Raw genomic sequence first — 24895 nt, forward strand, 5'->3', positions numbered from 1 at the left:
GTGATTTTTATGTTTCTCTTACTAATAAAGAAGTATTTATCTCTGGAGTTTTTTATACCTCCTCAGTACCATACTGTGCATCTGTGTTAAAATCCTGCTGAGAGTTGTTGCTTTCTGGAACAGATCTACTGTCCCCACTTTAAAAGTACGGTTTGAATACTTTGTTTCCAAATATTTGATTTTTCACTTGGGCACACTGTTTGCTTAATGCTGAGCTTAGAAAGTGGTTCAGCTTGGTACCTCTCTATCAGTAATTTGTCTTCAATGATATTTGTCATTATCCCTTGCTTTGGGTTGTTTACAGCAATGGCAATTTTGTGTTTTGAGATTCATCCATTGATTTTTACATCCATTTAGTGAGTAACCATGTCAGTTTTGCATTGTATGAATCTCTTAATTAACACTTCACTTAATATCAAGTGTTATTTTTCTTAGCTAAGTTCAGAAATGCATTGAAATGTTGTGTTTGTTGTGATCTGTTTTCCTTAAGCACATATTTAAGTCATTGTTTAGAAGATAGCAGTAGTTCTGTAGACATCTGAGCACCCTTATCATGGAAGCAGGTGAAGAAAAGATGCATATGATGCAGAAAACAGTGTAAAAATCATAGGTCCAAATCAAAGTCATCCAGTTTATTCCCATTAATATCACTATTTGAAGATGGTGTTGCCTAGTAGAGCTGTTTTTGTGGGGGAGCCTCTGCTGAGACTTCTCTCAGTTTTTTTGGAGCAACTCCAAGGGCAGCTGAGGTTTCTCAGACAGCTCTCTCTTACCAGCCAGCTGGCCTTGAGTGCCGGGAGGGAACCCCTGTTGGGGAGCAGGATTCTCTGGGCCCTCACAAAAGAAAACCACGTGCCACAGCAGAAGTTCTCCAAAGAACTGACTAACTGAAAACCTTTTAATTTTGTTACCTCCACCAATATATCACTCTTCCTCTAGAGCATGAGACTACAACAAATTTTATCACACAAAGCAAGGGAAATCACTCTTTACATCAGTGCTCTGGCATCGGCTTTTAAAACCAAGTTTTACAGCAGACGATGAAATTGGAGTTCTTTTTCTATTATTAGTATAGCAATGAGTACTTCACACACTTCATCAGTGTAATTCCTCTGCCCTCTGAGTATATAAAGATAGTTAAGAAATGCCATTTCAACTCTGTAGAGTAAGAGATTATTATAATATCTTATTAGGTCCTCAATAAAGTGCGTCATTAGCCAATTTCTATTTTTCCATGGAGAAATCTAAAACCCACGTGTGAGAATGAATGTGCATGGCTGCACTGATGAAACAAGCCATGTGCTTCAATGAAGAAAAAGAGTGCCCTGAACTCAAACTGCAGGAGGTGGTGATTTGACAATGTAAAACACATCACCTAACCTTTCCGGTTGTCAGTTCCGATCAATATGTATGTCTGTTCCCCCAAAATCAATAGAGACATGGTTCTTACAGTAGCCATGAGACCCAAGTTGACCTAGAAGAGAAATCAAGCCTGACAAATGATTACCTGGAAAAGGGGTTCTAGCTATTTTTGATCATATCCCAGCACAGGATCCAGAGATAAATTTGACAAGTTTGAAAATAACACATCACACATCTGAAATCAGTTACCCATTTCCCTGCTTCTCTCCATTCACTCTGAAATTCGTATTTTATTAGATTTCTCTGTAGTGGCATTAGCGTTATTCATATCTCATACAGCTTCTAAAATCGTGTGTACTAAGTATATCCTTTAAAAGGCTATTCATACATTCATCTGTTTTTTAATAAAAGGATCTAATAATCTGTAATACCTTATAGGTTAATCTCAAAGGCAGCAAAAACCCTATGAAATGAAAGGATTTGGACTATAGGAACTTGAGAGGGATGCAAATTCAATCTGACGGGAGAGTGTTTGGGAGTGTTATTCTTTTACATGTTCCATTTGTGTCTCGAACAGCCATTGCTTAACAGATGGTTCAGTTTTGGACCTCTGATTTTCATTTTTATTGGTCCCAACATTGTACTTTTTGTATAGTGTGGCTTCCTTTATTTTCAGTTGAATATGCTCGGTAGTCAGGCTGCTGTAAGCCTCAGTGCAGAGGCTCATCTAGTCATTTTTTCCTCATTTGAAATCCATTTAGGGTACATTATTATTGTATGGAACACAGCACATGACAAGTCATGGAAATGCCTGTTTTGTTTCGTTTTCATTTCTGAAGGATAGGATGCCTTCCAGCTTTGGAATGGCAGTCATTTGGGGAGCAGCGGGGCTACCATGCAAAGAGGCTAATGTCTGTATTCATATGGTTGTGCCAACTGTGTTTTCAGAATTATACATGCACACTGTGTAATTAAAAAAAAATGTGTGACGCTGAGATCTGACATAGGATTATCATTGTAACTAGCGGGAATTCAGAGCTTTCAATACAGCAGTGGAGCCACAGTGGGGAGGAAGAAGTAAGGCTGTGTGTTTTGAGGTTCCTCAAGGATCAGTGAGGAAGGAAAATTGACAGCAGCAGCCTCATCAACAACAGAAAAGCCTTTTGCTCCCTCAAACTAATCTCCAGTTTTGCCACGGTCCATGTTGCCTATGAAGTGCCTGATATTGAGTCCTCATGGGTGAAGGGAAGCCTGAAGTGTTCTGGCTGTTTTAATGGCTTTTTTCTTTCACCTTAAACTCCTGCGAGGCTGTGCTTGGGGGTAGGGAGCAATGGTTTGAAGGGAGCAGTGCTCGAAGAGTGGTGGGGCACCTCTGAGGAAAGGCTGCTTGCAGGAAAAGCTTTCATTAGTTCTGCTCACTCAGAGTGCAGCTTGATTTACCTTGGGATTTTGTTGGGTTTAGTTCATTTGTTAGCAAAATAATGGCATCAGCTCTTAAGGAGTCATAATACTTAGTTCCATGTACACTGTTATTACTGCAAATCAGATAAAATGGAGCAGCAGGAAGCAGAGTGTTGCTAGAAGAGTGAATCATGTAGGTACATCTAAGTTAAGAATGTTATCTATTTTCCTTTCTGTAAAGGTTAAAAGCACCCTTGTGTAGGTGTGCAAAGCAAGATCACAAGAATTATTCAGCTATTTTAAATTTAAGGAACATTTTGACTGTCGTCATTATCTGTTAACAGCAAGGGAATTCATCTAAAAATGTGATCACAGCATGTGAGTGTCAATACCAGTATCGTTTACTGAACCTCTTACGGAACTTTTTTTTGGCATTTGCCTTGTTTCCAATGTATTGAATGCCAGCTTAAATGACTCTTCATACTGTCTGATATAATAATTTCCATTTGATTTTACAATCTCCTTTTATAAATCATATTTTGTAAGAGTATTGTTGCTCTAATAACAATTTCTGAAAGCTTCCCAGTGGATCTCTGCTGTAAGAGGAAGCTATTGCTACAGAAAACTGCAAAATTTCCCTTACTGCTAAAATATCATCAGTGAATTTCAGTTGGTTTTTTTAGTCCTCATAAAGAAGTTAAATAGTTCAGGGGATTTAGTGGCCTTAACCTACCATGTGTCAGTGGTAATGGGTGTGGATATATAGATACGCTTTTTACCTGTGTGTCAAGACTGGGTAGAAATAACCTTGGCAACTAATCGCAAAGCGACACTCACTTCTTTAGCAACATCATGAAATCTTTCTGAATGGATTTTTCGCTGGTATGTTCTTTGCAAACACGTGATATAGAAATATGAGTTCTTCATAGCCTTGCTAGGCAAAATTAAGTGTTAGTTGTAGCCTGTGTTTCCACTACTAAGACACTGTACTTTTTCTGCCTTGCTGTTGCTGGCACCTGAGCATCCCGGTGTGGATATCCTGCATGTCCTCCCAGAACAAGCTTGGTAATCCCATTGCTTCAGCATTATATATGCAAAATTTTAATGAACTATTTTTGAAAAATACATATGTATGTGTACATTCTCCATGAATGACATATTATTGGCTAAAAGAGCTTACTTTTACTTTCCCCTTAGTATTAGCTGGAGCAGAGACACTGTCCTTTGGCCTCTAATGATTCAGTAAATTTACATTACGCAGTTATTTATAACACCAGTAATTGTAGCATACTACATTGCAGAGTATGGTAGGAACCGTAGTGATTTTGTAATGGTTCACTTTAAAAAAAATCAAATAGTAGCATGCAAGAAAGTCCAACAGCTGCTTTTCCAGCTAAATCTCACCGTAGGACCTGATTCCAAAAAAAAAAAATAAATAAATAAAAAGGCAGGCTTGGTTAGTAGTGTTTCAGCTTGGAATATGAGTTTTGACAAGGGAAAAATACATTTGTACTATATTAGCTTTTTGTGAGCTGGGTCAAAGAGTAAATCTGTCTAACAGCAAAATAAAGCTGTCAGAAAGCTTTGTCATAAGATGCCATCGGACACCAACATGATAGTTCTCCCTCCTGATCCTCTTTTTGTAGCCTACTAATTCTGAAAAAAAAGTTTGTTTTGCCTACGTTTTTGTTGATCAGGGGAGGGAATTTTAAGAAAAAGATATGGTACAGTAAAGAAATTACAGAAATCTATTCAAAGAGAGAGCCAGGAGAAGTGTTTTTACCTTACCGAAAACATTCTTTAACCAAATCTCTAATGGCCAGGATAAGATTTTGTATTTGCTGCTTTATATGCTGGAATCAATATATACATCCTGTTATATGTTCTTTGAAACATTAGCAGGCAAATGTAATGAGATATGAGAACACTTTCATGCATTGCAGTACCTGATCGACAACTTGAGGCGTGCGTGCCAGCAAGTAGGTGGTAATTATTGTTGCTCAAACACTTCACCAATGTTGACCAGATACAGACTATAAAATTTAAACTCTTCTCGGTTCCTCTAGTCTTTTTGCACCAAAAAGCAACTAAAGCTGAAAGGGCATGGTGAGGTGTAAACACAGTTAAGAAGCCAGGTTCCTGGTGTATATATGAAACACTGATTCCAAATTCTGATAGTGGAGATCACAGACACTCCTATAGTTTGGGCTGGGGAGGTCATTAGCCTTGCCTCCAACAGCAGTGAAGGAAGATGAGTTCATAAGTGCTAGTAAGAAAAGACTGGAGAGGATGCATTGTATTATCTTCACAGAGATTTGGCACAAAGAAAGTTAGGCCCTACAGTATGTTATACGTATAACTGATCAATGGTTCTGAAGCAAAAATGGCTTAATTGAAAGTGTTCTTATGAATATTTCAATGTAAAATCATCGTTGATATTTTGCCTGCTTTTCTCAAGTAATTTCCGATATTAATCTTCGTTTTTACCATAATATGAACAACATTTTTCAGTTAGGAGTTACTTTTGAAGTATAACATGATCCTTAACAACTTAGGAAAGAAAAAAAATCTCATTTTAAGTATTTTTACAATAATAAAAGCCTTGACCATGGGTTTATATATCAAATCATATAAATTTTTGTATTAACAAGCTTATTGGATATTCCATATTTCATGATTCTGTTTCTGAATAGACTTTAAATCTTAAATTTTCACATAGTTTACACAGTTTTTATAAATAAATACTTCTGTCAGACCAAGTCCCTCGGTGAACTTAAAGAAAAAATATTCCAGGATAGACATAGTAAAAGAAAAAAGAAAAAGAAAAAAACAGGAATTTATTAGATTTAGCACCATGACAAAAGAACCAAAAGAAACAGGAGTATCTACAGAATGAAGTTATCATAAATAATAAACTAAAAGTTTCCAGTCGTAATCCCATAAAGCTCTCCAGCAGCTATAAATTAGGGAGCTCTGCTTTCCGGGGTGCCAAGGCTTTGTTCTTTTGCTACTGTTTTTGGTTGGCTGATTTCTTTTTAAACCTCTGTTCTCTGCCCTACGTTTCCCATTTGTTCAAATGCTGCATTTATGTTGCCATGAGATAACTAATCTAACTCCCATAGTCATTAGGAGACTTACGAACACCGATACATCTTTTTGTAAGTAATAAGCTTTTCCTTATCTGTCCCTTTTCTAGTTGGCTGGAAAGGAAGATGTTTTATCAGATATCAAAATGACAATAGTAACGTAAGAATTTATTTCCTTTAACATGTCATTTATATATGAAATTCATGTGCATATATTACACTACACTGTATAACAGAAGACAAAGGAAAAAGTATTACTGAAGAAGTAGAAAATAGAGAAAATACTAAAATAAAATAAATACACTCTCAATACTATCATGTATAAATATTACACTAAAATTTTCATTTTATATTTGAAGTAGAACAACTATTTCATTAAAGAAGCCACCTTCTGCACTAAAATCTGGAAATGTCATCAGCCATATAGATTCTTCTGTCATTTTCAAATAATTCAACTTTTTAGTCAGTCACTTAAACTGACACTGATATGCCTGTGGTGCAAACAAGAGCAGAATCTGCTCTACGGCTCAGTATTTTCAGGTAGGAGTCGCTGCTTTTTTCGTGAAACTACTCAGCATGTTCAGTCCAGGCAAGCACTTCATGACACAAGACAGGGGCAGTAAACCTGCAAAGTGTCTTACCAGCTTGATACTGATACCCATGCATGTCAGTGGCAGAGACTAATTATATACATAAGGAAAACGGTGAGCAACATGACATAAACACATAATTAAGTAGATCAGCAGAGTCTACCCAGCTTTGGCTTTCTTGACTTTAAGAATCCTAAATCAGAATACATGGATGCACTTAATACATGGGTGATATCAAACCCTATTTATTTGTTTTTGCCAAATACCAAGTCTTCAGAAGCTGAGGCAAGAGAGTCACAGTGTTGGTAAGAGTGGTTTGACCTGTGTGGAAAAGATGCTACTGATGCAAGTGCAAGGAGAAAAGGCGGCAGCAGAAAACAAGGTGAGAGTGAACTGTGAGGCGCAGAGCCATGCTAGCATGCTGAACTTCTTAAATAGAGATAAAATCATTCTTTCGGTGCCTCTTTCTTCAGTACAATATCAGTGAGAGTTCCTGCACAGACTCTAATGAACCTTGACTTAAAATCAACAGCTAGTCTAAAATTACTGTATGTTTTAGTGTAGCTTAATACAAAGTGTAAAGAATGCATTTCATTCAAACATAGAAGAATTCTAACAGCTTTTCCACACGTACAGATTAATATTTTTTTTAAAGTTTTCTCTTTCTAGTGCCTTAATCGTATATTATCCCTGGTATATAAATTTCCTTTCTAACTATCATTAATTTAGGCTTCCAAAGCTGTAGGTACTTTATAACTATTCAGAAAGATATCTTTGGGCCTATCCTTCTAATAGTAAGAACTAGGCAATAAATTAAACTCCTGCTGATTTGATGTGTTCAGTCAGCAAAGAAGCAAACAAAAGAAGGTTTACAGAAAAATGTAGCAACTGTGCACATAATGTAATAGTTGACAATCCCTAGAATTTATTAGGGAAACTTTTATGTTAATGAATAACTGGAATTATCCCATTTCAAAAAGAAAAAAAAATCAGTCATCCAAACACCTTTTCCATTTTTCCATGTACTTCAATGCAAACCTATCCAGTCCGATAGCTTAGCTCTTAATTGCATGTAGGGGATCAGCTAAACACATTTGTTAAAGTAAGCTGCTCCAGTGAACTTTAATGGTCTCATTTTTTTCAGAGGTTATGAACCACTGGCTTTGTTTTGGGAGTGTTCCTAGCCTTTTTTAATTCCCTTTGATTTTAAAGATCAGAAAAAGGTGAGGAAGAATTCCTGGTATGTAGAGGTAGGGTCATCCCCAGCCAGAGCAAGTTGCAGCTTGCTTTGATTCCCCACAAGAGCCTGTGGATGCAGACAGTAGAAGCATGTTCAAAAGGGGATTTGGCAAATTCATGGGCGGTGGATCCATAAATAGATACTAACAGGAAGAGGCAGGGGTAAAGCCTTTAGCATCCTTAATGCTGTTACCGGATGGTGAGGGAGAGCAAAGTTAATGAACCACAAGCAACAGCCCAACATACGTGTTGTCCCTAAGTATTGCCTTCCATTGCCACTGTCAGATACAGAATACTGGGCAAAATGGACCACATTCTTAGCAGTAATGCCAATATTAATTCCTGTTGCCGTTCCTCCCAAGATGAAGTGCTAAGAAGGGGAAAAAGCTGGGACAAAGAACCAAGGAAAGAGCCTGGGATGATTACCCGGTTGCTCTCTTGTTTCTGGAAATTGGAAAAATAAGAGTAGTTGCTGAAGCTGAGAGCAGCCTCCTCCCTTTCTGCAGAAGCAACACACTTCCACTCTTCCTTCAGTGGCTATGGCAGCGAGGCTGGCTTTGCAGGTTACTGTTGCAAAAGGTGGTATTTTCTGATGAGGCGAAGAGGAGGAGACTGAAGCGAACTTTATGATTGGGAAGAGATGATGAATCAAAGAGCGGCATTTAGCTCCTTAAGGTAGTTTACAAGTAACAGATGCAGTCATCAGCACTGTAAGGGCTGTATTGTGAATGGAAACATCCGAATACTGAGCACTTTTTGAGTATCTGTCCACTTCATTCAGCTGCATAATCTGAGTTCTCTCAATACTGCCACTTCAATTACTGCCACTCAGGTACTGAGCAGCTTTGAAACAAGAGCCCCCAAATGTTGAAATTATCCCATATTTTATTAATCAGTTGCATTTAAAAATAATGTTTTATTAACTGCTTAATAGAATGTAGTGTTCTTGCAAAAATTAGATATTGTGAGACTGTTCTATGTTAGAAATAAATATATTGTTGACTGTTAAGAGTTCTGTTCATACTACATTAACTTCGACTGGGTATGTTTTTATATTAAATGAAATGATTCATAAGAAGAGATATTTATGAAATGAAAAAGAAATGGCTTTTTTATGATACTCAAGATCTGTGAGAATACAAAGAGGTTTCCTTAGTCTTTTTCTCTTTTCTGAATTTTCTGTGGAGCACTACTTAACAGAAAACACTGATGGCTGGATTTGTTAAAACCTGTGACTTAATTACTGCAATTTTGGGATAACGTTGTACGTGGATTTAGATAAGAACTAATATTTTTCATTACTTTTCACCAAATTGCAGCATTGCAAAGCCATTGCCACCACTGTTACCTTTAACATAACCAACCACTTTAACATAACAAGTAAATGTTAAAGGCTTTTTCTAGACAGAATGAGATTTGAATCACTAACCATATGGTTTGAATTTGATGTTCTGGCAAAATTCTCTGTCCGTATCATACCCCATTTAAATGAGATGAGCTGTTTTGCCCTTAAAAGAGTATTCGCTAAGATTGCTTTCACAACTCAGACATAAACTGTGTCTGTAAGGTTAATGTACCTCCTAAGGGCTGGATATGTTTGTCCATTTTTTTGGTATCCACATTATACTCCAGTAGCATGATTACTTTTCTTTTATGTGACAGAATAAAAAGCACTTGCAACCTGTAAGAGTCTTCTCTTCAAGAAGGTAAATGAAAATGCAGCTTGATCATACACTTAGTACACATGTACTTATTTAGATACTTCCTACAGCAGTCCTCAGAGGAGAGTGGTTTCCTTCCCAGAGAGTAGTTCTTCATCAATACTGGATTCTAATCAAAACCCCAAGGCAGACTGCAAGTTCCTCTCCTGTTCCTTGTTGTCCTGATGCTATTTCTCCACAGCCCTTTGAAAAAAATAAGCTCTTAACAATTAAATAATATGTCGTCCCGTGACTCAAAATTTGCTTCTGTGTGAAGAAAAGAGCTTAAAAAATAGAAAAATATCTTCTGGTGTTAATTTGCCATGGCAATACGCTTGACAACATGTATGTAGAACTTTTTCCCTCCACTGTTTTTCCTCCTGAAACTGAAGTTACTCACGTCTAAAACCCAAAGCCAAAAGTATTAATATTTTAGCAGAATAGCTGTGTATGATAAAATACTGTGATGTTTACAGTGATTTCTGTTAGTGATCAGTCTTCATACTGGAGTGCATTGCTCCATTTATTTGTATCAACCCTTTCCAGCAATTTCTAGGGCAGAAATAATAAGCAAAGAGCTATAAAACAGGAACATTCACATTCTCAAAAGGAGACAATAGCTGTATAAAATGGGGCAGAATGGGAGAGTATGGTCCTATTTCTAAATGGTTTGTTCCCTTCATGATTGATTTTTCTTACAGCTTCTGTTTTCTATTGATCTTTTAGTCTACCCCATAGTATTACTGTGTTTCGTACTCCGTCATCTGGGTATATATGTATCTGCATAGCAAATTGTTCCTAATTTGGAGCTTATAAACTCCAGACAAAATCCTGCCTGTCTTGCATGGCTGGAGGGAAACACAGTGGCCAGAAAGAGCCTTTCTCATTTGGCTGGCGCAGAGCAGATGGGGCACAGTAGCGTCTCCTCGTGTTTTTCTTTTTTAATCAGCTGTAGAATATGAAGCAGCTCCAGGGCCTCCTGCGCAGACCGCTGAGGAGCAGGGTGCTCTAGTGTGAGGATCATCCTGTTCTGGTGCATCAGGTTGTATGGTAATGCAAAGTCTGCCCTGCAGCCTGGGAGCCCGTGATGGGAGCCAGGCAGTGAGGTGCCCTGCGGCACAAGCCCTAGCACAACCTGCATGCCCATTATAGACCATTCGCAGTGTCCACAAGGGCCACCAGTTGTCCGTGTATCAGTGTGGGGTTTCCTGATCATGGGCATGGCTGTCAGAATAAATGCTGACCGCAAAACCCCTAAAATCAGAGCTTACCTCCTTGACTTTTCTGGAAATTCGTCATGCGTCTTACTATCTTCCTAAATTCATTTGCGTTCCTCAGCCTGGTAGCAAGTTTTTTCTTAATAATGGAGGCACACGCACCCTGGCTGGGCCAGATCCCTAGCTGGAGTAAAGCAGTATATCAACACTGAAAACAATACACGTGAAAAATATCTGTCTAAAGCATCCTCGATTTCAATTTGTATATTGGTTATTGTTTAAAGAAGTTAAAACATGCTCGGTTTGTGTCTGTCGCAGTGTTCTACAATACCCATCACTGTGGTGTTTAATTATGCTGTCACTTTCGCCCACTTTAATCATTTCTACCTGTTTTCTGCATTTTAAATCCTCTTTTTAACAAATCTTAGTAATTTTATTTCCTTCTAGTACTCTAGTCAATAATTTTGCTTCTTGGTGAAGTACTTGCTGATTGAATCATGCAATCCTTTGCTTGTTAGGAAATGTGTAAACAAACAAAATTTTGACTGAAACTGTAGTTTTTCCACTACAGCACATAAACTAACCTCAAAAATAACAAAAAATATAATAGCAGCTCCCTGTATCACTGATGCTATGGTTGGATCCTCTGTCAATTAAAACAATTCAGTCATTAACTGTGGGAAAGAGCATCTACCTTTAAATGATTCTCCTTGAATAATCTTTTGGAAGCCAGGCATACCATATCTGATACGTTTTATTACAGCTTGGAAATGCTACTGCAGCGCTTACATAACATGCTCTTCTAACTCACAGCCTGCCCTTCCCGTGTAATCAAGACACAGAAGCCAAAATGGTCAATTAAGACTCTCAAATTGAGTCATTCTATTACCATAGCCAGTGCATTAGCTCTGTGGTTGAATGGCCATGCTGTGCGGTGGTAGTAACAACGAATAAAAACCGTCAGCGACCCCAAATTTGTCACATTACTGTATTTTCAATAGTGGTGTTTTTATACTGTGTTTAACAATTCAAAAGCATTAAATAAAGTAAGTGTTTTCAGAGGTGAAGTTTTCTGATTTTTTTTTTTTTTTTTTTAACGTGCCTGGAAGTATTTGGTTGCTCTCTCCATCTCTCTAGATTTTAATTTTCTTTAAAGATCTGTATGGATTACTTTCAACATATCTTTGGGATAGAAGTAGACTTAATGTCTAGAGGAACTAGATTTATGGTCTGGATGATGGAATTTAATTGTGAGGTGATTATTTTTAGGGTTATAGATGCAGGATTTTGGGGATGTGTAAGTGAGATGTACGGACAGAACTATTTCAGTCTTATTTCGAAGAAAAACAGAATATCTGTTATAGAGGATTTTACATGTAAAATGTGTTAATAAGTGTATTACAAACAGCTTCATTTGCTTTAATGACAAACTGCTATGTATAGCAGTATAGAAAGAGAAAAAAAGATCTTGCAAAGAAACAGGTTTATAATCTGAGTTCCATCGTGTTTTTTAATTGTGAAAATCCACTAAAATAACTATATTGAAATTGACTGAGTTATTCACATAGGATTAAACTTAAGCTCATATTTAAGTGCCTTGCTGAACTAGCGGTATGAAGAGAAGCTTTTCTAATAAGGGTGTTTTATAAAATAGAAATTAAAGTAGTTCTGTATTTCTTTACACATAAGAGGCTTAGTTAGTCCAACAATATTAGAAATGAACTTATAGCAGCATACGAAAATACCAAGTTACAAAGCCAAGGAATATGATTATATCTGAGGTAAGATGACCTTTGCTCAAGCACTAAAACCGTGAAATTTTTTAGAAATTGGAAAAAAATTATTACGTTCTTTTGGAGGCTGATACTGTCTGTTTAAGCTTTGCTTTGGACCAGCTGGAGAGAGCATGATGAACTTGTTTATCTTTCAGTGAAAACAGATTAATTTGCAATGAAAAGCTGTTATTTAAAAACAAAATGAAAATAAATGTCTCTCTGTGCAGCATTTGTAGTCAAATATTGAATTCTCCATCTGATAGCTAACTATATGAACTTGAATTAATTTGAAACAGTTACAGAACCTGCTCACATATTTTCCTTACATAAAGAGAGAACAATTTAAAAGCTAAACAAAGAGCATACAAGGTAAAAAAAAATTGATTAATTCAATAGCTCTACATAGTGTAAATACAGAAAATAAAATGTGTTTTGTTCACTTGGCAGTGCCCTTTGAATTGTTCAGTAATAACGGATGCATTTGTTTGCCAGCTATGCAGGATGGCTGTCCAGTTATGTGTTGTTAATGCTGTTTGCATATTAAACACCTGAGCCCAGATAATGTATTATTAAGCGCTACCTCTTCAATGCATCATAACCTTGTGTTCTTGTTCCTTGCAGAAGGGAATCCGTATACCTGGTGGGTTGGAAAAGCCAATGAGAAGCACTACTATTGGGGCGGATCAGGACCTGGCATTCAGAAATGTGCCTGCGGCATTGAACGCAACTGTACGGATCCCAAGTACTACTGCAACTGCGATGCTGATTACAAACAATGGTGAGTAGTTTGCAAGCAGGCAGCATGAGACTTATCGGAATCTCTTAGCTTTAATATCTGGTGCCATAGTCTTGAAGGTCTTTTATTTAAATATTTCAATTTTTACCAAAGATTGAAGGCAAAAATGTTATTACAGTAATCCCTCCTACTGCAAAACCTCTACCCATATGTTCAGTACCATTTTATCTGCAGTATGAGTTATTAACAAATTTGTGAAACATATCTATGTTTTGAATTCAAATGAACTATAGAAAAGAACGTTAAAGTTGCGGACAAGTACTAATAGGAAAGGCCAGCATTTTGGCTGAAGATGTAACTGTTTCCCTCACACAGATTTATTATGGTATAGTATTTATTTTTATCCCTGCAACATAGATTTTTCCCAGATTTTCTGCTTTTTTAAGTGCTATTACTGCATTTGACTGCAGACTGTGAGAGACAGGTGTTCAAGTTGCTCAGCTAGTGACTTCCACCTTCATTATCCACGTTGCATGAGAAAAATGTGTTAAGAACTAGGTTTAGAGGGTATTATAGAGCGAGGTGCTCTCCTCTACTTCAGGTGAAGCTATTTCACTTTGCATGAGATAATTAAATATTCATTGCCCTCTTGGTTGAGACTACAAACCCACAGCCCATTTGGGAAAGACTGAGAGACAGTGGTTCTAGTTCCTTATCTAATAAATAGTTATTGATTCATCCCAGGTGGAACAATTTTAACAGAGGGACTGAGGAAGTCCTACCCCAGAATATTTTACAGCCTGGTAACAGGGCATTCTGCCGTGAGGTAATTGATGTGGGTTTAAATCCCTTCAGACAGAAAAGAGAATTAAACCTGCATCTCTGATATTCCCCATAAATGCTCTAAGAATGAACCTACTGCATAAAACACATTATCATTTTGTGTGAGCCCCTGTCTGTGCTCTGCGAATGCTTGGTTTATGAGTTTTAACATTTTGTGTCCCTTTTGTCCTGACAGGCAGTATCATGTTTTACGTGGTATGCAATGCTCAGTGACCAATTAGATCCATACTTTTATGAGCACTTTTTCCATTAATGGCAACTTGTTGGTATTTGAATCAATTTTGGCTCATAAACCATCTTGAGCCAATTTATTCATTAATAGTTGTATGGGTTTCTGCAGAGCTGCAACAATCACATGATATGTCAGAGAGATAAAAAAGGGAACAATGGGAAGAATGAAGTATGAAAAATCAAAATAAGAGTAATAAAGGAAATTTCCAAGACCTTCAGAAATGATAGATGAGGATGTGGGAAAATCAAACTGAGAAATATTTTGCCACAGTCATTGCTACAGTAAGCCTTGTCATTGTTAGGATAAAACACTATGAGCTATGACACAGGATGAACTGTAGAACACCGCGGAGAGCAAGAAGTCAGTATTAGAGACAGAGGAGCTGGATATGGAGCCAAGCTTCCGAGCTAGAATTAGGCAGAGAGTGAAAAATATTGAGTCACAAGACTCTGATTGAAACATCTGGCACTGGAGCAGTGTGGCAGGAGGCAGGTTTGGTTTTGTGACAAAATGGTTATGATAAAAGGAAGGTATTATAATAATAATACGGATAACGACAGAATTAGGAGCACTTAAGTTTTTCATTGCTTGAGGCACTGGACATGTAGCTATGAATAATACTCTCTGTGTACCATATGTTGGCTGTTTTCTTCTTGCGCTGAGGGAAATGCATGGGGAAAATAACGTTGACTTTTGATCTTTTCTTGTAGCTTCTCTAAGTGTCACAGATATTTTAATAAGCAGCCTTCACTCAATAATCCTTTCTTAAAACCCCTGTGACCCTGGTATACTGTGAGATTTTATGGAATCTATTAATGCTTCCTTCATAAATATGACTGTTTATTCAAAACTTTAAACAAGAACAACATTACCATTTGAGAAAGGCATTTATAAAGCTGTATTTTTTCTGAATAGGCTTCAGTTTCTCTTCATGAAAACTCTACTGTATATTATAGCACATTTCATGAAAAAATGATTATAGGACTGAATATTACATTTTAATTTGCAGTGTGTACAATCAGAAGTAGAAATGAAAGCTTTATTGTCGTTTAAAGGACATTTTGTTCAAGATTCCTTTTTTTTTTTTAAGTTTAGCTTTAGCAAAATCTAGCTCCTTCCAAAATCACACCTCTTGTTTGTGAGTGTCATTTTGAGGAGCCCTAATTATGAATTTTCTTTAGCAAAGGTGATTGAGTGATACCTAGAAAACAAATGAGATCCAGAGGTAGAGACACCTTGCAGACTGCCCTTAGCAGAGGCAGAACATTAACCAGCCCCCAGCACAGCAGTACTCAGCCCTGGTGACAGCAGAACGGCTCCTGGTTTGGACTTCAGCATCTGCAGCAGGACACTGGAGTACTGGTGTCAGTGAGCAGAAGTAGCAGTAGCAAAGGGAGTCTAGAGAGGACAGAGCAGGCTATTAGAAAACTCAGAGAGGCATTGGGTTGATGTGAAAGCACACATCATATCAATTCCAATCTTGCTTTTGTATATATTGCTTTACATATTCCAAGTGTTTCATAAACTATTGTGCGTGCATTTTTAGAGGTTAAAAAAAAATAAGAATATTGTGGGCATTACTACAGAACAGAAGGGAGCACGATGCAAAGATCTTCAAGCAAGGACTAACCGAGATAACTCTATAACCAGTCTTGGCATCAGGACACAGAGGCTAATAAGCCCTTGTAGTAAAGATACCTGGATATCCCTGCACTGTATGGAAATTCCCTGTGGTACAGGGATATTCACAGCTTACACTGAGCAGACAAGTCTTGAGGCACAAACTAACAGAACAGTTTGTCACATATCTCACCATAATTCATCAGCAAAACTTATTTTAGAAGAACTTATTGTCCCCTAAAACAGAAGGGCTGAGCATATGCCAAACTGGGCTAAGAGGCCATACGGAAATTTTGCATGTAGTGTTTCCTCAAGCAGAGAAGTAAAATGGGGAAAGAAATTTGCTGAGAGGAATTGTAGCAATGAAAGGTGAAGAAGAAGGGAAAGAGTCGTCCAGGAGGTTCAGGTTTGGAATTGCAGGACCCTCTGTTTAAAGAAGGAGGTTGCGAGGCCATTGAAGAATGGGTCAAACTGAGTCACAGTGATGTAGTATAAATAAAATATTGTCTGAAAATTTTATTGCAGAGGTTGGAAATTATATTAGAAGTAAAGGAGGGAATTGCAGTGTGATCAAGGATCTCATAGTGAAAGTAGGAAAATGCTCCCCCAGAGAATCAGGTTCTAACACTGCCTCTGGAACAAAATTACCACATGATGCTGACCAAGTTTTGTAAGTCATTTTTTGGAGGCTGTATCCTAACTGTTGGATCCTAATTTTCTGTGTCCCTAACTGGAGACCCAGAGATCCAATCTGCGGAAGTACTGAACAGTCACAGCTGCAGCTGGAGTCAGTGAGGTTAGTTATGTTCTATCTGATCTTAACTAATGCTATGTACTCTAAAACAAAAAAACAAAAAAACAAAAAAAAAAAAAAAAGGCAGCCTGCAGGCATCTCAGACTGCACACTAAAAACGAGTGTGTGCCTTTAACCATATATGTCTCGGCCTTAACATCCAATATGTAGAATGGGAATGATGACGGTTGTTCACCTTATGAAGATATTGCAAAGATAGGTAGATTTATGAAGCAATCATCTCCTACAGTAATGAGCACTATAGAAAAGCCAATGAGATAATGCTGTCTTTATAGAAAGAGTTGAAATACGCATTAAATATAAGATGGAGTCCACATATTGAACCATGAGGGTAAATCAGAGTAGTGAGTAGTGTTTTACTCAGTGAATGTTGTCTGCCCCCTGCACTGAATGATTCAGAGGTCCTCTGGAAAAATATAATCAGTGACCAATCAAGATCTGTATCATGGTGCATAGGCACAAGGGACAGGTTAACATGCAGCCCAAAAATACTTGTTTTGTCCTGAGTTTTGTGTTTGACTAGATTTGTTCTTTTCAGTTGTATGAGGGCTTGATGTTACTGCAATGTAAATATTATCAGGATAAAGTTACCAGGATAAAGCTTTATGGATGAAGAAGAAAGAAAAAAACAAAACACAAGTGGAAGATCTTCCTTCACCCAGAGCATTCCCACCAAAGCAAACCTTCGTCCTGACATTATCCATTGTTTGTGGCCAGTATGAAACCAGTCCAGAAGTGAACCAAAATGTATTAAAAAACTTAGTTTTGCTCGCTAACCAAGATGATTTGTTGAAGAGAGTCTTGTCAACTTTCAAAGTCAGAATGCCTCAGTCTTGAGAGAATAAACTGAGGTTGCTGTTGTCAGCAACAAGGAATTCCCTGGGTAACTGTTGAACAAAATTTTCTTCAACTGAATCATTTAGGTAAAATGTATGTCTTTTTAAATAGTTTAGTTCTTAGTTTTATTAAAGAATCAATAGCATTGGAGAGAGAGATAAACTATACCAATTAAGCAGCAAATATGATGATCGGCAAAGAATTTTAGGTTCCTAATGTGCTTTGATCCTACAGTGAGTTGAATGCCTAGATTCCTTTGGGAATCTTGATAAAAGTTTCTACTCCACAGGCTGCTTGCTTTTCCTTATGTAGCCGCCGTAACATGTGAGAAGGAATGAAATGATTCTGTGGGTGGATTTACTGGGAAGAGATGCTATAACGAGCTTTTTCCTTTAGCACTTATTGATGAGGGTGCATATTAAATTACAGAATAGAGCAGGGACATCACTGCCATGCAGCTCTCAGTGCATATCACACCTCTATCCACCTGCGGTTTTTATGTTATGGCATAGAAAATACAAGAAGTGCTGGGTGTTGTGCTTTCATAATGGTTAGTTACTCAGTATTTATGACTAGTGATGTGATTGCTAAACTTTCAAGAAATGTTTGATGGTCCTGGAGATGATAAAGAGGAATTGAGGGAGAGTTTAGAGATCCTGTGAGTTTGGACAAATGGAAGAAGTGAGCAATGAAAACAAAAGGGGGAGAGAAGAGAAGGGAAAAAAGCAAGTTCAAAAATTCCAGAGGATATGGATGTGGATAACATCTCTGAAAATAGCAGTGGCTTCAAAGCTAACAATGAATCAGACAATTGTCAGATGAATGGAGAGCAAGGAAAAGAAAATAACACTAGTATGTCACTAAGGCAAAACTAAATTGTTGCTGAAGCAATTCAGAACCACTTTATCATCAGGGGTCTTGACTTCAGGAATAAATCAAATGGCTATGGGCAGCCTAATTTTCTTGTTTATCCTCTGTAACAGTTTGCAAGTTAAAGTTTCTTCCTCCAGAGTCTGCAAAATTCTCTTTTATTTTTGTTAGATATTTGACAGAACGCTCTACAGGATACATCACTCCTTCGCTTCAAACTCTTCTCCTGCAAAGGAGGTTTCAGAAGGAAGTTTCAGATGGTGAGAAAAGATAATTAAACAGGGACTGACCTGAGGTGTTCTAGTGGCTGGAATAGTGGAGGATATTTAAATGCTGGCCTGTGGCTTTGGCAATATAGTGTGCCTTATGCTGGGCAGGTCATTTGTAGACGGATGTAACAAGATATTGAAGGCTCCTGGAGATGTGGGTAGGCACTAAGGTTTAATACTATACTATAGTATGTACTAATTCCCATTGAAATCAGTATTCTGGATTCTGACTCGCTTAGGGGATTTTGAAAATCTATCTGTCCTTTAACATGAGCTCCTAATGAGAGAGCTGCTGCTTGAGAGAGAACTGGCTAGTTACATTACACTGGCTTCTCCTATCCTTCATTAAAAGATGTTAATGATGTAAGAGGGTTTTCTCTCTCCTCTTCACCCCTCTCCCCTCTCCCCTCTCCCCTCTCCCCTCTCTCCTCTCTTTTCCTTTCCATTCCTTTTCTATTCCTATTCCTTATTACTTTTCCTTATTACTTTTCCTTATTACTTTCCTATCTAGCCAGCAACTGAAGGCATGGTGTGCAATCAGAAGGGACAAGGTCATACATTCTACTGTGTGAAAAAAGTCTGAGAACTTACCATTGGCTATAATTAATTACATTTTGGTGATATTTACCTATTGTTTGTGACAGTAGGTAGAGAGGTCTTAAAGAATTAAAAGGGATTGAATATGAATACACTTAAAAGAACCTGAAGGACTGTAGAAGTTGCGGTGGGAAGCATGTATGACTACAAACATCCAATATATATTAGAAAATCTTCAATTTATCTGGGAAGACTGACTGCAAACAAATCAAATACTTATATGACACAGCCATATGTTTAAGCAATACCTTTAAAAACAGTCATTTTTGATAAAAGAGAGAAGGCTGCATTTGACAAGAAAACTTACTGTTTTACATTAAATGAAACTGGAAAGAACAGGACGCAAAATTATCTATTAAGATTAGTGGTGTCTTGCTGTTTTGCCTGGCATCACATAGACATGATGAATCTCAGTTTCCCAGAGACGGAGGAAATTTTGTAGAAGTAGGCCACACTGCTTTGAAAACTATGATTCAACATTTTCACAAAGCTTAAAGGCTATCCTTGAAATGACAGACTAGAAAATAGAAACAGTCATAATTGCATCTGTTTACTTTATAAAAGTTAAAATATCAAAACTTATCTTTTAGTTATAGTTTAGTTTAAAGAATAAATAGTTTGTAGGTTTGGGGTTTTTTTGTTTCACTGACAGCTTGAATTGCTTGATATGGTTACTATTCTTGCACTCTTAAAAATCTGGGCAGCCTTTTGTAGGCTTTCAGGGCTAACGTTCAGATTTCATCTATTGGTTGATATTGGCGCATAGCATTAAGATAATTCCTGTCAATCAAATTTTAGCAATATCTCAGTATGTAACGGCACAAAATAAAAATCTGTATAAAGAGGAACAGTGAAGACAGAAAGTCAAGCATTCAAAGCTTAGGAAATGTTAGATTTAATACAGTTGGTAGTACTTTTTTCTAAATGATTGATAGATTTGAGCTGAAACTTTCAGCAACAGAAAAGCAAATAGCCAAGAGTCAGGAAGTTCAGTCCTACTGATTATAATTTGGTCATTAGAACTACTCCAGCAGGGAGAGGGGTCGAATGACTGGATGTGAAACAGGCTGCTGTCTGTTCTGCATCTCTCCACTGGGCTCATCTGCAGTAACTGATGTGCAGTGCTGAAATGGAATTTGCCTGCCAAAAGTGATAGAGTCACTCTTCCAGTGAGTGTATTCAACCCTCTTGCTGTATAAACTGTTCCATATTTTCTTTTATGTAAGCTTTATATATCTTGCACATGGTCATTCTGCGTTTCTCTTTTCTGCTTCTTTTCTGCTTCTCCAGTAAGAGGAAGCTGAATTCATTACTGGTAATCACAGATTAAGAGTTTGGGAGATGGACACTGTAAAGTGGAAAGTTGAACTCCAGCCAGTGTTTCACAGTAAATGCTCAGGCTGCTGGTGTTACATAGAGTTTGAAGGACAGTATCTGCTCTCCCAGAGTTTTCCCTAATGTTTGTATTTTACTGCTAATATATAATCCACGACCAGCAGCACTAATCCAGAGGTTAACCCAGGAGCACGCAGGTTACTGTGTCTCCTGTAGAAGTGTTCCATGCAAGTACTGATAACAGCCATATATGTTTAGATCATGCAACCTGACTGATGCAGAGCCTGAAATAATGCAGTTCCAGGGCATTAAGAGTTTGGAGATTAAATGAATCATGAAAACTTGCAAGCATTCCTGCTGTTGCAAGTTTTCTCTTCTATATTATTCATCTTTGGGACTGGACTGTGGCCTTGTTTATAGCAAGCCGATACCATTTGACAATCAGCTCTCATCCCACTTATTGATAGTAAAGGGAGCGTTTCCCTACATGCCTGTGGCCCATGACAACAAGAAAGCAGCTGAGGAAACGAGCCTTAGCCTTCTCCAAAACTGAAAACGTAAGAAAATGTGGGCGTTAGCATGACACGGAGTGACTACCCAGCAGTCTGCCTTATCTTTGTTAAAATAGCACTTTCCTGCTTGGTATCATATATTCAGTCCTATGTGCTTATTTTCCGTTACGATTTTTGTCCCACTAGCAATACAAAATCAGCATACCTGAGAGTGAGGGAGCAGGAGGTTGCGCTGCTTCATGCGTCATTGTCAGAAGCTTTTCCCTTGCTCCGTACATAAAAATGGTTGAGGTCTAGCAACCTGCTAAGGATGAAAAGGATTGCTGTCTGACTTCAGGTTCATTCATCATTTAGTACTAGCATTAGGGAGGAGGAGAGAGTGATGACAAGATGTTATCCGTGTTTATTAATTTGCTCTGTAAATCACTGTGAGACAAAGAGCGCGTGTTTGTCCCCCTGTCAACCTCCTTTCTCAGCGTTCCTGTTCAGTTTTGCTGCGTTCAGTTGACCTAATTCCCATCCAGTCAGAGACAGCTGGTCTCATCCAGATCTTTTTAAGTTACAGAATGGCTTTTAAGCCAGAAATGTGGCACTGAATAATTCTTTCAGAATTAGTTATCTATAGTTATTACTCTTTGGGATCTTCTTAATATTGTTAGGAATGCTCCATGGATTTTGGAGCATTCTAAATAGTTTGTGATAGGCTTATGAGCTGGCAGGTGAAAATCAGTTATATGAAGTTTTTCCACCATTTAGCTGATATAAAATGTTATTCCCAGAGTACTTGTGTTCTTTTTGTTATTAAACTTAATGATTATTGCCTGAATGAAAAATCAAATGACCAGGAACAAAAGCACGTGCTGTGTCTTGCCTAGAGACGCGCAGAATTTTAGTCTGAAGGAAAGGTTTATGATCTCAACTTTAAAGAAAATGACCTTACTGTCCCAGCTTGTCAGGTAAGGGCAGAGTGTGCTGAGCACTGTGCGCTACAGAGCTTTCAGCTACCAATTATTTTCTCCTCTTCCTCCTCCTCCTCCTCCTTTTATTTGTGTGCTAACTTAAAGAGTAATGACTCTGTCCTCACTGCAGCGCAGTGAAGATGAAATCAGCACAGGGCCAACGAGCCCAGTGTATTTCACTCAGTGCTTGACACTGCTTAGCTCTTAAAGAGGATACAGTACTTTTCTTCTTAGCTTGTAAGAGTGCAATGACTCCTGAGTCAGTGCAAGCCTATGTAGAACAGGTGAAATCTGTGGCACTCTGTGGCACAGGGCAGATGAAGACTGCAGTGCTTGCTTGGCTGTCGTTGCTATTAGCTGCCATATTTTTAGCTGCAACACAGTCACAAATGAGTCCATCAGGCTGAAGGTGTTAAGCCTACAGGGTAAACAAAAGTTATATCTGCTTTCACTGTTCCTTCTTTAACATGCCAGGAGATATATACGTATACATATAGGTATGTGTGTGTATACATATATTTTTATATATATATATGTATGTATGTAGAAGGGGGAGAAGGGTAAGTAGATCTATATCCCCTCCCCCCCAAAAAATCTCAGAAGGCTTTTAGATCTTTTTTTGCATCAGGTTCCATACTTGATGGGGTTGTTTTCTTCAGAGCCATGTGCAAAAGTACCATGTCAGTTCATTACACAGGTACTTGCAAAACTTTAATTTTTAGAAAAAGAGTCATTCTTTATTCTTTTCTGATCTTGCTCAGCTCATGATTAGCACAGCAAAAGACCTGATTTAAAAAAAAAGGCAAATGTTCTCCAATATTCCTGTTTCCTTGGGAACTGTTGTAGGCATACTTTATTTTAAAGAGGAAGGTTGCTGGTACAATCTTGAGTATGCACTCAAAGCAATCCAGTAACCTCTCATAAACTCTGCAAATCGTATAATAAAGGCAATGGCTCTAACACCAAGAGAAGAGGCAAAAACTGCTTTTTCATGTATCCAGACTTGTAAAAACAAATTCCGATTTTATACCTTGTATTATCCTGTAATATCAGGAAGTAGGTTCTTGACCAGTTCATACTTCCCTTGGATTTGTGTGTGTGTGTGTGTGTGTGTGTGTGTGTATTGCATAATCAATAACTGCTCAAAGATTTCCGAACTACTAGTCATCAGTCAGTAGTCATGGCTTCACATTTTTACCCCAGCTACCCCAGAAAAGGAATTCTCTTGCTTTTTCTTTTCTTTGCCTCTTATTTACTCCCAATATACTGTAGTGATGAAAATGAATAAATCTGAAAAAAATGATCCATGGAGCTCCCTTGAAATTTGTAAGAGTTGTCTGAGTGTGCAATGAAAACTTTGTAAATCAGGTCCAAGATCATTCATTGCTTATATTTGTCATCTCTTTTCAACTTAGTCTTTGAAATAGCATTAGAATGCTATAGGATTGTGCATACTTTGAGGATGACTGTATGGTTATACACATATAAAGTATCTATCTTCTGCAATTAACTTCAAAGTCATTTTGCATGCAACTTTTAGACATATCATTACACAACACAGAAGTAAGCAGTCTTGCTAATGGCATTCCAATGTTTTTTTTTTTTTTTTTTTTTTTTCATATTTTACCAAAATATATTGCTTGGAAGAAATCATTCTACCTAAACAACTATCTTGAGACAGCTAATAATAATCTGTATTCATTTACATTATCGCAAATGCTATATTTTGTTCTGCTTTTGGTCAACTGCAACAAGGAATTATGTAGTGGAAATTGTTTATAAGATTACATTAAATGTAGATTGAGGGAAAGAAAATCTGTCTTGAGTTACGAGCTGAGGTTGCTGCATAAATTATACAGTTGCCTCCACTGTAGTACCCTAAATATCTGAGGTATTTATTTATTTATATGATTAAAGAGAAAGTAGAACTAAATTAAATTTAGAAAGCAAAATTAAAAGCCAATTTCCCAGCAACTAGAAAAATGCTATAAAGAAAATGATAAGATAAAATCTATTGGTGATTGTAGAGAATGTGATGAGGCAAAAAAGTACAATGAATATAAAAGACTATCGGCCGATGATCACAAATTTTCATGTACATTGGAAAAGCATATATTTATTTTAGCTACTATTCTCATGAAACAGGACTGTTAAAAATGCTATCATTAAAATGTAATCTCCTATCTAAAACCAGTATTTACTGGGTATGACATAAAATGTAGTAATAACATATAGTGGTCCACAGTTTGACTGTTGAGTTAGAACATTTTGCAAAAGAATGTTCAAGTATCTCATGTCAAGTCCAGAATCCAGTGTTCCTGAATGAAAATGGTAACAGAAATGTTAAGAGGTTTTTTAGAAGACTCAGGAACCAAATCCAAACTCCTAACTGGCATGACAAACTTGCCAACCAGTGTTCTTAGAACTGCCATTGTCTCCTGCTGTCATTTTGTTTAGTTAAAAATAAATAAATAAATAAACAGAAAAGGACTCTCTTAGCTCTCGGACATTAAAGAAGGGTCATTGTGAGTTGCTTTAAACACTGTGAAAAAAGCCAGCAAAATACTTATCACCAAATGAGATAAAGCCTCATATAAAATAGCAGATAGAGAGATAATGGCAAAATGTGAACAGAAAAATCAGAAATTGTATTTATTAACTTACTTTATTAACTGTGAAATTACTGTGAAAATAGTTGTGAAATAGGAGAAACAGGAGATACCTTCAGCTAGTGTCCCAAAAGGTGGACGTAAAGCAAAAGGACCTTTTGAGTAATGACAAGCATTGGCATGGTAAAGAACTGAGCAGAATATTGAAGAGACTCAAATGAGCAAGGGAAGCTAAAAATTTAAATACTTTTGGTAAAGGCAGATCAATTCAGAGACTGTCTGAGAAATGTTA

The 24895-nt window shown here is 37.4% G+C and overlaps 1 protein-coding gene across 1 annotated transcript in view; it reads left to right on the forward strand.

Annotated features, from left to right (window-relative positions):
* CNTNAP2 (contactin associated protein 2) overlaps positions 1 to 24895 on the forward strand; it is a 1099877-nt gene that overhangs the window by 885851 nt on the left and 189131 nt on the right. The window contains exon 14 of the mRNA XM_062569605.1: positions 12992 to 13148. Within this exon, the coding sequence (XP_062425589.1) occupies positions 12992 to 13148 (157 nt within the window). The remainder of the gene's footprint in view (positions 1 to 12991; positions 13149 to 24895) is intronic.

The sequence above is a fragment of the Rhea pennata genome, chromosome 2 (genome assembly GCF_028389875.1).
Source record: "Rhea pennata isolate bPtePen1 chromosome 2, bPtePen1.pri, whole genome shotgun sequence".
NCBI lineage: Eukaryota > Metazoa > Chordata > Aves > Rheiformes > Rheidae > Rhea > Rhea pennata.